Source organism: Tinamus guttatus, unplaced genomic scaffold, assembly GCF_059628265.1.
Source record: "Tinamus guttatus ecotype Peru unplaced genomic scaffold, ASM5962826v1 Tinamus_guttatus_pri_ptg000492l, whole genome shotgun sequence".
Lineage (NCBI taxonomy): Eukaryota > Metazoa > Chordata > Aves > Tinamiformes > Tinamidae > Tinamus > Tinamus guttatus.
Window position 1 is genome coordinate 3104707 of NW_028289026.1, and position 12278 is coordinate 3116984.

The 12278-nt window shown below is 43.0% G+C and overlaps 1 protein-coding gene across 1 annotated transcript; it reads left to right on the forward strand.

Moving 5' to 3' along the window:
• The first annotated feature begins 365 nt into the window (after positions 1-365).
• On the forward strand, positions 366-11105 carry NTAQ1 (N-terminal glutamine amidase 1). Its single transcript, XM_010221610.2, has 6 exons — positions 366-496; positions 712-811; positions 1197-1247; positions 3153-3301; positions 3642-3766; positions 10811-11105. Exons 1-6 carry the CDS (start codon positions 423-425, stop codon positions 10930-10932), a joined length of 621 nt encoding a protein of 206 aa, XP_010219912.2. The 5' UTR covers positions 366-422; the 3' UTR covers positions 10933-11105.
• Positions 11106-12278: the final 1173 nt, after the last annotated feature.

The window sequence follows — 12278 nt, forward strand, 5'->3', positions numbered from 1 at the left end:
TGAGGGCGCCGGGCACAGGACGGACAGACACGAGGACGCGAAGCAGCCGCCACCTCCACCCGCTGCCCCTAGTCCAACCCCTTCCGCCGGCCCCCAGAGCGGGACGGGGACCGCGGCGAGCGCCTGCGCCCTGCGTTAACCCTGACCTGCCCGCGCCGGGGCGACGACCCCGCGCGGTGCCGCTGCCGGCGCCGCCGCCATGTTGCGCGCGTTCCCCGCGGCCCGGCGGGAGGCGCCGCGGCGCGGCGGGGCGGGGACATGAAATGGCGGCGGCGGCGGCGGGGCGCTCCCCGCGGCGGGGCGGCCTCGCTGCCCGCGGCGCCGCTGCCGGTGACTCCCCCGCGGGCGCCGCCGGCGCTTCCTGAGCCGCGCACGGCCATGCCGCGCCGCCCTGCCGCCACCTCCGCCGGCTGAGGCCGCCCATGGCGCGGCCCGCGGCCGCCTACGAGGCGGCGCTGCCGCCGCGGGCCGCCTGCGTCTACACCAGCTGCTACTGGTAAGGGCCGAGGTCTATAGGTCTGTATTTTAAAAAGAAAAAATAAGGGGGGAAAAAAACATAGTGGAGACGAGGGGGTGCCATTCCGGCTGCGGAACTGAGCGTGTGAGCCCGGAGGCCTCAGATCAGGAGCCTGAGCTCGGGGCTGTGCTGGAAGCGAGACTGCGAGCAGGAGGGAGGAAAGAAAAGATAAACGAAATCCTTGTGTTTTGCAGTGAAGAAAACGTTTGGAAGCTGTGCGACTACATCCGAAGCCAGGATCAGTATCCCCTGGAGGAATTCTATGCGGTTTTCATCTCCAACGAGAGGAGGATGGTGAGTCGTGGCTGCAGGAGCCTGGAAGCGCTTGGGGCCTTGGCCCTGCAGCCGCGAAGGCCTTGGGGTGCTGGGGCCTGTGGACCAGCTCAAGCTGATCCATATCGAGGATCCGTACTTCCATATTATCTCATGCATTCGGTGCTGCTTGTAAGGCCATGCATGGTACCTGTAACCTGCCGTGTAGGAGGATGATGTATTTATATGGTCCAGAATACTGTTTGCAGCTGAGTGCTCTGAAAAGGTCAAAACTGGTGCTATTTTTATTTTTTTATTTTTTATTTATTTATGTTTTTCCTGCAGCAAGGTATAAGCGGGTGGGATGTGTTGGCTGGCAAAGACCTACTTGTGTTAATCTTTATTCAGAATTACGTATGACTTTCAGATTCCCCTATGGAAGCAGAAATCTGGACATGGAGATGAACCTGTTGTCTGGGTAAAGGATTTTGTTCTTTATGTATTTTTATGTGATTTTTTAAAAAATGTATTTTATTATTTATATAGAGTCTTCAATTTTTTTTTCAGTGTGTGCTTTCCTAACTGGCATCTGCAGAATCAGACATAGGCAGTGTTAGCCGTATTTTTAACGAGTTCCAGTTCTGTGCTAAAGTTCTGTGTTAATGACACAACGCCAGTATTTATTCTTCTACAATAGATACATAAGCACTGTAAATCAGCTCTCCTTTTTACTGCTTGTAGTAATATAATAATGAGATACTCACTAAAATATACACATGAAGAACATTGGTAAAAAGGAATAACAAGCTTGTGAAAGTTGTTTTGCATATATTTCTAAAGCCATCAAATTTGCAGAATTTCAAGGAAGAGATGTTTGTACTTTTGAGAAGTGAATGAATGAAAATACCTATATGCACTTGACACAGGATGGAAAAATACAAACAGTACATTTCTTCAGGTGTCAGCATGTAAATTGATCTTAAGTGATGGCTTTACAGTGTTATTTGTAATGAATGTAACTCAGTAATTGCCATTACAGAATTTCTTTTGAATGTATGTCATTACAGTGTTTTTTTTTCCAGTTATCTTGTTAATGCAGAAGCATTCTTCTAGTTTGATGTTACTTTTGTAGATCAGGAAATGTAGCATAAATCCAAATTCAGTTCTCGGCACTTTTAGACACGTGATATGCATCATGCCAGAATGGGGAGGATTTTTTTGGAAGAAAAGATGACAAAATGCTTGAGTCTTTTAAATTGCTTCAGGAATAATTAATTCTCTCCCCAAATACTGGCATGTTTATAAAGTTTTTTAAAAAGGTTTATTTTGAAAATAAATCTGAATGTTATCAAAAAGGCCTATGATGAAAGAGAGGAATAGAAGAGTCAGAAAAGCCCTCTGTGAAATGTTAGTTTTCTTTCAAATTCATGGCTTGAAAGCTATTTTTTTGATATTGCAATGCCTTGCAGAATTTGTGCAGCTTGATTTTTTTTTTTTTATTATACTCTGTAAATGTTTTTCTAAACACAGTTCTTACATACAGTTTTATATCCACTTAGTATTGTGGTCTGTCAGAATAGCTTTCCCAAGATCTTTTTCATTCCAATCCCCTTATGGTTAGCATAGTTCAATATTGAGAATGTGAGTGGATTTACTGTTCATGTTATTAGCTGTGGTTACTAACAAGCTAATTTAGTTCTGCAAAACAACAGTGTTAGTAACTCGTACCAAAACAAAAGTAATTCCAGTTTCCCCAAACCTGAAAGGACTCTTTTCCATACCTACATTCTTTATATGTTAGGGAGTAAAATTGCTTCTCAGAACTTAAGTGTCAAGGCAGAGCAGTGCAATATTATACCCATTTTTCCCCAGCTTTTGCAGAAATTCATCTTATTTCTATAGTCTAGATTTTTTTTTTGAGTCACATGCTGCTTTTTCAGCTGATTCTGGCAGCTAAATTCACAGCCTGTGTTATTACAGCAGGTAAACATCTCTTATTAAAATAGGTTGCTAGATATTTGTGATGTTAATGTATCATACATTGCTGCGAGCTTTTACTGAGAAATGGAACTAAGCCAGAAATGCATTATTCCACTCAAATTCTCACTGTATTTTGGTGCAGTATGTGAGGGAGGCATCTCTGCTGTTTTCTGAGGATAGTGTGCACTTCAGTTTGCCTGTGTAGTTTTAAATCAAAGCAGACCACTAGAAAATAGGGACAGTACCAGGAGCCTCCTAAAAGAAACAGTGGGTGAGGTGGGGCAGAACATTAGATTTAAAGAACAGGAGCTACAAACCTTGATTTTAGGAAAGACGTTTTCGTTCCCTTTCCTCATTTCTCACTAGCAACTATTTTGCTAATAGCAATCGTCTTTCCTCTCAGGACTACCATGTTATTTTGCTTCATGTTTCAAGTGGGGAGCAGAACTTCATATATGACCTGGACACGGTGTTGCCATTTCCATGCTCCTTTGACGTGTATAGTGCGGAGGCCTTTAGGCTGGATGACTGCCTGCGCCCAGAGTTTCAAAGGTGAGGACATAAAAGATGAAGAACAGTAATGTTGTTCTGGGAAGACCACATTTAAGTTGTCTTGATTCATGCAGAATAATGAAGATGCTCTTTTGTTATACTCCAGGAAACTAAATTCACTCTATTTCTAAAGCCCCTGGAGCTGCCTTCATTTATTCGTCAGAAGCCCTCTTCTTTCCTGCCATGCTTTCCTGTCAACCATTTAGCTGCTTGACATAGTATTTTTGATTTACTTGCTTAGCTAAATTAATGCCCTTTGTGAGAAAGAATGGGCTCTTGTTCTTTGTGACAAAGGCAGTATTATATTATCTCCATCTTCTGATGCAAATTTATTGTTTAGGAAAATCAGAATGATTCGAGCAGATTTATACTTGAGGACATTTGCTTCAGACCGTTCTCATATGAAAGATGCCAATGGCAAGTGGCAGAAACCTCCTCCTTCCTACCCTTGCATTGAAACTGCAGGTAAGGTGCTAGAACTCAATCTGGACTTTATAATTTTCCTTTTTCTTTTTGTGAGATCAATGATACAGTCAAAGATGTGAGTCAAGCATGCTTCTATAACCCATCCCAAAGCACATTACTGCATGTGAAAATGTAAGCCTGTGAACCATTCGGTATTTCCTCTTGCGAGTATGTGAAGTCTAGCAAGCCTCCTGGCATTTACCATTATCCAACACTAATTATTAGTCTTCATAAACTGAGCAGAGAAGGAGGGGTGAGAGAATTGTTCTCTCAGTGTAACCAGCAACTGGAGCAAGATCACGTAACCTGCTCAGGATCACAAAGTGATATTTTTGCACCCTAATTGCAGTGCGCTTTAGGTGGCAGGTCCAGTTCTTGCAGCGTAAATTATTTTGACAGAATGAAGAGGTTTTTTTTGGCTCGGTTTAGTGTAGTAGACTTGCCTGCTCCAGTGTTTGAGCTGTCTGATTCAGGTGAATGGCTCTAAAGATGCTGCCAAGGTAGAGTGGCAAGTTGTCAAACTTTGCATCAAGCTGCCTTAGGGCCTCTTTTAAGTAATAATTCAGTCCCAGCACAGAAGAGCTGCCATCTCTTCTATAAAAATTCCTAGATCATTCTTACTGCATGGTATTTCGATTTCTTCTAGCCATGTGTTGGGCAATCTGGCTAACATTTGCCATGTGTTTATTTGTTCTTTCGTTTTCCTTGCAGATGGAGAAAAGGGTGGTGAAGTTTTATTTTGAAAGTGTTTTCTTGTTATTGCTGTGTGTGTTTTGGCTACTTTTTTAATAAAACAGTAAAGCCGTGTATTTGTATTCAATAAAGTAGGGTCAGAGAGACCTGTTTTCTATTTTAGATTCAGGATTGTGAAGCTTGTTGGGGTTTTTAGTTGCAGGGAAGTTGATTCTTAATCTTTGCCCTGGCCTCTAAAAGGTCTGGTGCTTCACATTAGGATAAAAATGAGTGGTGAATGTGGGTTCCTACACAGATGTAGTTTTCTTTGTGAAGCTTTTGGTGTTTTTTAGACATTTTGATTATGAACCACTTTAAATTATAGGTCTTGGTTCTCATCTTCAGTTATTTAGTATGAAAAGCTAATGTAGCAAGTAGAGGTTGCATAAACTGCAGTGTGTACTTCACAGTTAGCTGGAGCTTCCTAAATACAGAAGGTTTCTTGCCTGTTGGTACCTTACTGTGGAAAGAGCTGAGAGCTAATAAGTGTGATGAATGTCAGGCAAGCACGTACCAAGAAGAGGGAACTTTTAGTCAAATCAAAATAGTAGAAAACATTACTTGCAGACACTAAGGTACAGAATGAATGAAAAATTTGCAGATGTATAGATGTAGTCAGCTGCAGTGAATGCCTCTGTGGTTAGAAACCCTTAGATTCTCCCTTTATCTGTCTTGCTTGGTTGAGCTCTACCTCACAGGCAGAGGATCTCAGACACTTCCCAGATTGTGTTGATGGTAGATGCATGAACCCTCATTCCTCCTGTGTTTTGTTTTTTTACTCTATGCCATGCTGCATGGGTCAGATGAGAGAATCATAAGAGTCCTTCAGGTTGGAAGGGACCTCCTTAGGTCATCCAGTCCAATCCCCTGCTCAAATCAGGTCAAAGTAGGTAAGATTGTTCAAGGCTATGTGCAGTTAAGTTTTGAACACTTCCGTGTATGGAGAGTCCACAGCCTCTCTGTGCAATCTACTCTAGTATTTGACCATCTTCAAGATAATTTTCATGTTGTGATATTTAATTGGAATTTCCCATGTTCCAGCTTGTGTTTGTTGCTTCTTGTCCTGTCATCAGGTGCCCTCAGGAAGACTCTGGCTCTGCCTTTCCAGTACCCTCTGATCAAGTAACAGTAATTAGCCAAAAGATTGCCTGCCCTGCAGTCCTCTCTTTTTGAGGCTCAGCAGGCCTATGTATTCTCCGAGCTTCTCATATGTCATGTTCTCTAGTGTCCAGCCGCCTTTGTGTTCCCTGCTGGACTCACACTACTATGTTAGTATCTTTCTTGTACTAGGGAGTGCAAAGCTGAACTCAGAACTGCAGCTCTGCAATGAGATATTTCCCTCTCTTTGTGCTGAATATTGCAAATGAGAGTAACTGTAACTGTCTGCAAATCAGGGAAACCGATGGTGCTTGCACTATGTAACTTCAAGGTTTCTGTCACAGCAGAAATGGGTTGTATCAGATCTAGGATGATATTTCAGTGCTGATTTCTCAAGCTTTGTTTTATCTTGTCTTTGATCACTTGAGGCATCTGGTACTGCTTGGTGCCTCAGTGTCCCCAGTGCCGTAAGGCATAGAGAGGTCTGGGTTTTGCTGTGTGGAACTTGCATGTGCCTCAATTTTGGCTGAATCTAGGCCTTGTACTTACTGATGCAGTGCTGGCTGCTAGCAGGAATCCCAGCACCCTGCCAGGAGCAGGTAGATGTAGAGAGCAGCCCTGCCAGCAAGGCAGGTAGTTCTGGTAGGAGCTGGTAGTTCTCTTCCTTTAGAGACAGAGTTAAACTACTGTCTCAGCATGGTTTTGTCAAGCATGAAAACGCCTTATTTTAAACTTGATGGAAAACTGGGTGGCTGACCTCCTGTTATTGTAAGGGAGCCTGGGGGATTCATTTTCACATCCATGCCAAATTCCATACAGATAGCTACTTTCTCCAGTTTCAAATAGATAGGATGCTTTGTTTTCCATGTTAATTTGTGTTTGTATAAGATTAAATTGCTCATATACTTCATGTCAGAAGTGACTGCAACTTAATGGTTTGAAGAATGGACCAACATATGTTGTTTTAGAATTAGTTTATTTGTGAGACAGATCAGAACATTGTATTTTATTATCATTATTATATTGTTGTTATTTTGAGCACCCAAATTCTTAAGTTTTTGAGAATATAATTACAAAAGCATACAAACTTTTTGCATTTCTTTTGTTTATATGGCTCTGAAAAAATATATTGATCTTCAAAGTATGAGTGCTAGGCTGTTACAAAAATTAGCTCTTTGTGTTTAATCATCTCTAGTACTGCTGCATTGCCACCATTTGTTAAATGTTAAAGTGTGTTAGTTGCACTTACTCTTCTTATCCTGTGGATTTTGAAAGCTCTAAGTAAAATTAATAATGCAGGTGTTTCTCCTTGATATTGGAATATTGCATCTTCCAGAGCAGCTGCTGAGCCAGAATGCAGCACTTCAGAAACAGAGATTCTGTATTATCTAAGTCAAATGAAAGTTAAATAGGACCATGGATAGAATAATGTAATTCTCCAAGATGGAGTTGGGGCAGGATACTGGGACCAATGATGATTTTTATCATTATTATTATTATTAATGAAATATAACAGGAACTAACCTTCTTTTGGAATTAAATCGAGGGGCCTCTGTCAGTAACTAATGAAGCTTTTTTCCAAATACTACTCCAAAAGGAACAATTCCTAAATTAACTGTGCTGCTCATTGTGTTGCAAAGTAAACATTTTAAAGCAAGCCTATCTTGAGACGTGAATTCAAGTCTGTGCTTAACTTGATTACAGCTTCATTTTTTTTTTATTTCTTGCAAGCATCTTAGCATTATTATTTTTTTAAAAAAAAGGGAGAAAAAAAGAAGAAAAAAACCCAGAAAACTCCAGTCACCTCAGATGAGGAATTGCTGAGCGTTAGCCTTTTGCAGCTGGTTCCTGCATTCCTGTTTCCCAGAGCCAGGCCTGTGTTTCATGCTGGCTGCTGCTGCAGGTGCTGCCGGCAGCTGGTTAAGCGACGTGATGAGCAAGGCGCAGCTGTGGGGTCAGGGTGCCCCCTCGCAGCACCGCAGGTTCCAAGCAGCCCTGTTGGAATTCACATTCCTGAGCTGCAGCAGACTGGCCTGGTCCCAGCAGGGTGCCAGGGGCCTCCTGCTGAAAGACAACAGGAGAGTCTGGTGTTTTATTCAAAAAATAAAAATGAAGATCGTAATGATATGAACCAGGGATTCATGATTCTAGGGCTGCTCTCCTGGCCTGGGGTTTTCTTTAAAGTCTTCTCGCTACAAATTAATGGGGTCTGATTCTGTTTACTTTCAGAATCCCGATGATACCAGCCCTCCTTTCTGCAGGCCAGTGTTAAACACAGCTTGCACAGTGCACTTCAGAATTACAGCGCAGTCCTGCTGCTTCTATGCAGCCCTTAGCATATGCTCTAGCTCAGAAAAGTATTGGTTTGAGTTCCAGGTCTTCCTTAGGTGTGTGGCTGCACACTACTAATGGCAACATTGATTTGTCAAGGCTTTTTGTTCTTTTTAATTATTAAAATTCATTGTTGTCTCTCTCTCTCTCTCTCTCTCTTTTTAAGAGAATGAGCTAATAAATGCTGGGGATGGGATATGACATGTGTGTGTGGCAGGCAGGCAGTTAGACCCACACCAGGCAGACATCTGCAGTATCTTGCTGTGCCCTCTCTGTGAGGGGGTGGTAGGCTCCTAGCGAGAGCAAAGATGTCCTTGATGGGGACGCGAGTAGCTCGTGTGCACCACGGCCCCTCTGTTCCTCTCATCCGGGAATAAAACTCCAATCTGCCGAGTTAGGTCCTTTGCTCCTGAGCTTGTGTGCGAGTTGATCAGTGCAGTGATGTGTGCGAGTTGATCAGTGCAGTTGATTGTGCTCGTGCAGGGGGCTTGGACTAGATGACCTCTAGACATCCCTTCCAACCTCAGCCATTCTGTGAGAGAGGCAAATAGAAATATTTAAATACTATTGAGTGGCTTATTGAAATTCTATCACTTCATTTTATTCTAAGATGGACTGAGGTAGTTTGTCCAGTCAGTTACACAGTCGCTGTGTCCAACTGAATATGGTAACAACTTCTCCAGTCTGCCTGCAAGGGGCTGTCTCCTCCCAGGTGGGAGAGGGGGCTCTGAGAACTGCAGACATTTAGATAAGTCTGGGGAGACCCCAGCTTCCCAAGGTCTTTAGGTGCCCTCAAGTTAGAGCTGGGCTTTGTGGCTTTGGTTCAGACCTGCTGACCACAACCAACCTTTAGGCAGCTCTTGTTGGGCCGTGTTAGTCCAAAGTCTGAAACGCTGCTTTTTAACTGCTGTTGGCAGAAGTCATGTGTGTCAGAGCTACTAATGTCATCTGATAGTGCCTGGGTTTTTATTTGCCCCTGCTCGGGGCAAAAGTGGCCTGATTTAAAGAAGGAAAAAAATGGCAAGAATACCAGTATGCATCACCGTGGTCTCACTGGCAGTGTGTTTGTAGCAAAGGGATTCAGTACTTGCCAGTGCAGGTTAGTGACCAAAGAGGGCCATGAATATAAGGTGAATGTTTTAAAAAGGATGAAAAAATCTGTTGTTCTTGACCTTGTATAAGTCTTATGCAGTGAGTGCTCCTCCTGTGCCTTTGTAGAGAAATCCACTGGATTTGTCAACAGTATCATCCAAATGTCTCTTTTGTAAATTCAACTGTTCTAACTTTTCACTGGCCTCGGAGAAAGGATTTTTCTTGTGCATTTTTTTCCCAGCAGTTTCCTAAAGCTGTAAGGTCCAATATAGCATGCACACCATTCAGATACAATATGTGAGTAATAAGTGGCACAGGTCTCATCAGTACAGTGTGCGAGGTCTCATTATGGGCTTTTTTCCCCTTTTTTAATGGGTGGTTACCCAGCTGTCATGCTGCTTCAGTGCCATCTACTGACTGGTTCTTAGACCATCTGCTCTTCGTGCAAAAGCTCTTGTTTGCTTTTTACAAATAATTTTTCCTTTCATTAGACTTCTGTGATGGACTGTCTTGTGCTCTGTCACAATCTTTCTGAATTCAAAAGAATGTTTTACTTCCTCCAGGCATTATGATAGCAACTTTCATGTTGGTGGTAACAGCAGCTGTTTAGTAGCTGTGCTGGAGCGATCCCTGTGGGCTTCTTTACCATTCATGGAGCATTGTTATGAAATTGTTATTCCAGTATACTCAATGCACATAAAGCAGGGACTTCCTTCAAACCTTAAACTACGTGCATGATCACATCAATTTTAAAACAAAAGCATCGGTTCTTACTCTCAGCAAGCAGCGGTTCTTACTCTCTCCTGCTGGTTTTGATCTGCAACATGGGTGGCCTTGTGGCATTGAACTCCCCACGTAGTGAAACGGGCAGCCTGGCCTTGTTCTGCCTGACTCGCTTTAGCAAAGGATTCTGCTTGATGGGACACAAGGATTTCAAAATGTGAAACTTGGAAAATGAAAGGAAAATGGTAAGTTTGGGTGCCAGAGAAGTGGAGAGAGCTGCGGTGAGGCTGATCACAAAGCTGTAGGATAATGTACATGTGATGCGAAGGAGAGGGCTTCAGAGGCTGGATTACACAAGGGACTGTTTGGGTATAGGATTCCCAAACATACTTTTCCCATCCTTATTTAAGCTCTCCATAATGGTAAGCTTGATTATGTGAGTGTTTAGTAGCTGAAGAAGTTTCTACCCTGTGGAATTTCTAATCCATTCGTTAGACCCTACTCCTGTTTAGTTCTTAATCCTTAAGTGTGCATATGAGTCATTCACGTTAAAATAAATACAGCATAAAAGCTTAACGGTAAATCCCTTGGCTTTCCTGGTCTGTTCTCTAAACTCTTCCTCTTCCAGTGTTCTTTTAATGAGTATTAAAAATTATTTGCACAGATCATCAGTGGTAACATACAGAGCCAACTAAACTCGGCACTCGGAGACCTCTCTGCAGTACGGGTTAGAGGCAGGAGGAAGGCAGAGCAGCTCCGTTTCTGTCCGAGTCTGCTGCCCTGATTATTCAGTGTCTTTATAGCCACTGCAAAAGGTCTCTGACTCCGTTCAGACCTTCAAGGGAGAGGAACATCTCCTTTTCCTCTGGGTAACCACATTTACGTGAATAGACAGACCCTGGGACTCCTGTTGAATGCTCTTAACTCTTTGCTGTCACATGCGTTTTGATCTGTACTATCAAAGTGATTTTCTTTTTTCTTGGCGTTTCATTGAAAGATATATTTGCCTGTGCTACAGATGCTGAGTCAGCACCTTTAATGTTTCCCCCTTCTTTGTTCCTTGTTTAGACTCCAAGATGAACTTAGATGATTTCATCAGTATGAATCCCGGAGTAGGATGGGGCTCAGTGTTTCCCCTGACGGACTTTGTGCATCGGTTTGGCAGACAGATGATTCCAGCTGTTCCCTGAGAGGGCACTGAAGCAACCAGAGTTTTCTCTGCTATTATTGCATTAATGCATTTTGCTGCTCATACATTGTATTTATCAATCGTTTACATTTCTTTACATGGAATAAGTATTTGGGCAAATACAATATCCAATCGGGAATATCATGAACTGAATAAAAACCTTTATTTTGATTATGTAAGAATAAGTGTTATTTAATAAATCAAATGCAGTCATCCCACAGTAAGCATATTTCCATTTACTGTGCTCAAACTGAAAAGAACATTTAAATGCTGTAAGAAAAGCTCTCAGAACAATATATGCATAAACCATGGAGCAGTGTAGCTCAGGTTGCTAAGTATCACTGCCTTTTAGAAAGAAGATAAAGAATATTTCCTTTATATAAGAGATAGTAAACAGACTAGTGCATCTCAATATAGCTGCTAGTGTTATCAGTCAGGCCCATCAGTCAGTCTTGGCTCCCGAGCACTGTGTAAAAGCAGGTTAATATCTGGATTTGTGCTGTGCAGGGCCAGAGCTAATTCAGCTACATGGCTCTAATGCCAGCGGTGCCTGGAGGATGCAGCTGCTTTGCCTCCTTCGTGGGCTGCGCGTTCTCACCTGCTCCTGCATGCCAGCACTTGGTGCTTGTCCAGGGGAGAAAGCCAAACTGACAGGAAAAAAATGTTGTTTTTCTTTCCTGCCTTTTAGCTCCTTGAAGCAGCTCGCCAGGAGGTCAAGTAGTTGCTGTGTAAGGAAAGCAGCGGGAACATATGGCTGGGGGCAAGGGGCTGCCCCATATGTGGGGGCTAAAGGGGCTTAGTGTGGGGCCAAGCTGCAGCCCTGCATGAGAGCCGTTGTGGTGGGGAGGGATTTGGAGCCTGGGCTCTGCTGTCTCCCAAGTGCCCTGAACTTGGGATTATCAGAATAATCTGAATGAGGCATTGCATTCCTTCCTTCGGAGACCTTCCATTTTAGGGACTGTCATATCAGAGAATCTCAGAAGTGCAGAACAATTCAGGTCTGCTGGGAACCTGGGAGGTCTCTAGCCCAATCTCCAGCTCAAATCAGGGTCAGGTCTGGCATGGGATCGAGCTGCTTTGGGATTTATCCAGTTGGATCCTGGAAACCTCCAAGGATGGAGACTGGAGTTTAAGGACACATTTGTGATGGGCTCAGTAATAATGAGGAAAAGCACAGCAATGATTTTAAGAGTTAAAAGATCCTTTTATTTCTAGACAGAAGTGTAAAAGCTTCCAAGATATTTATGTGTATATCCTTATTCTATGCATACATTGTTCTATGCAGATATTACACTGTATCTCACAACACTTCCAGAGAATTTTCCCTGTGTGGTAACGGAAGAGAGA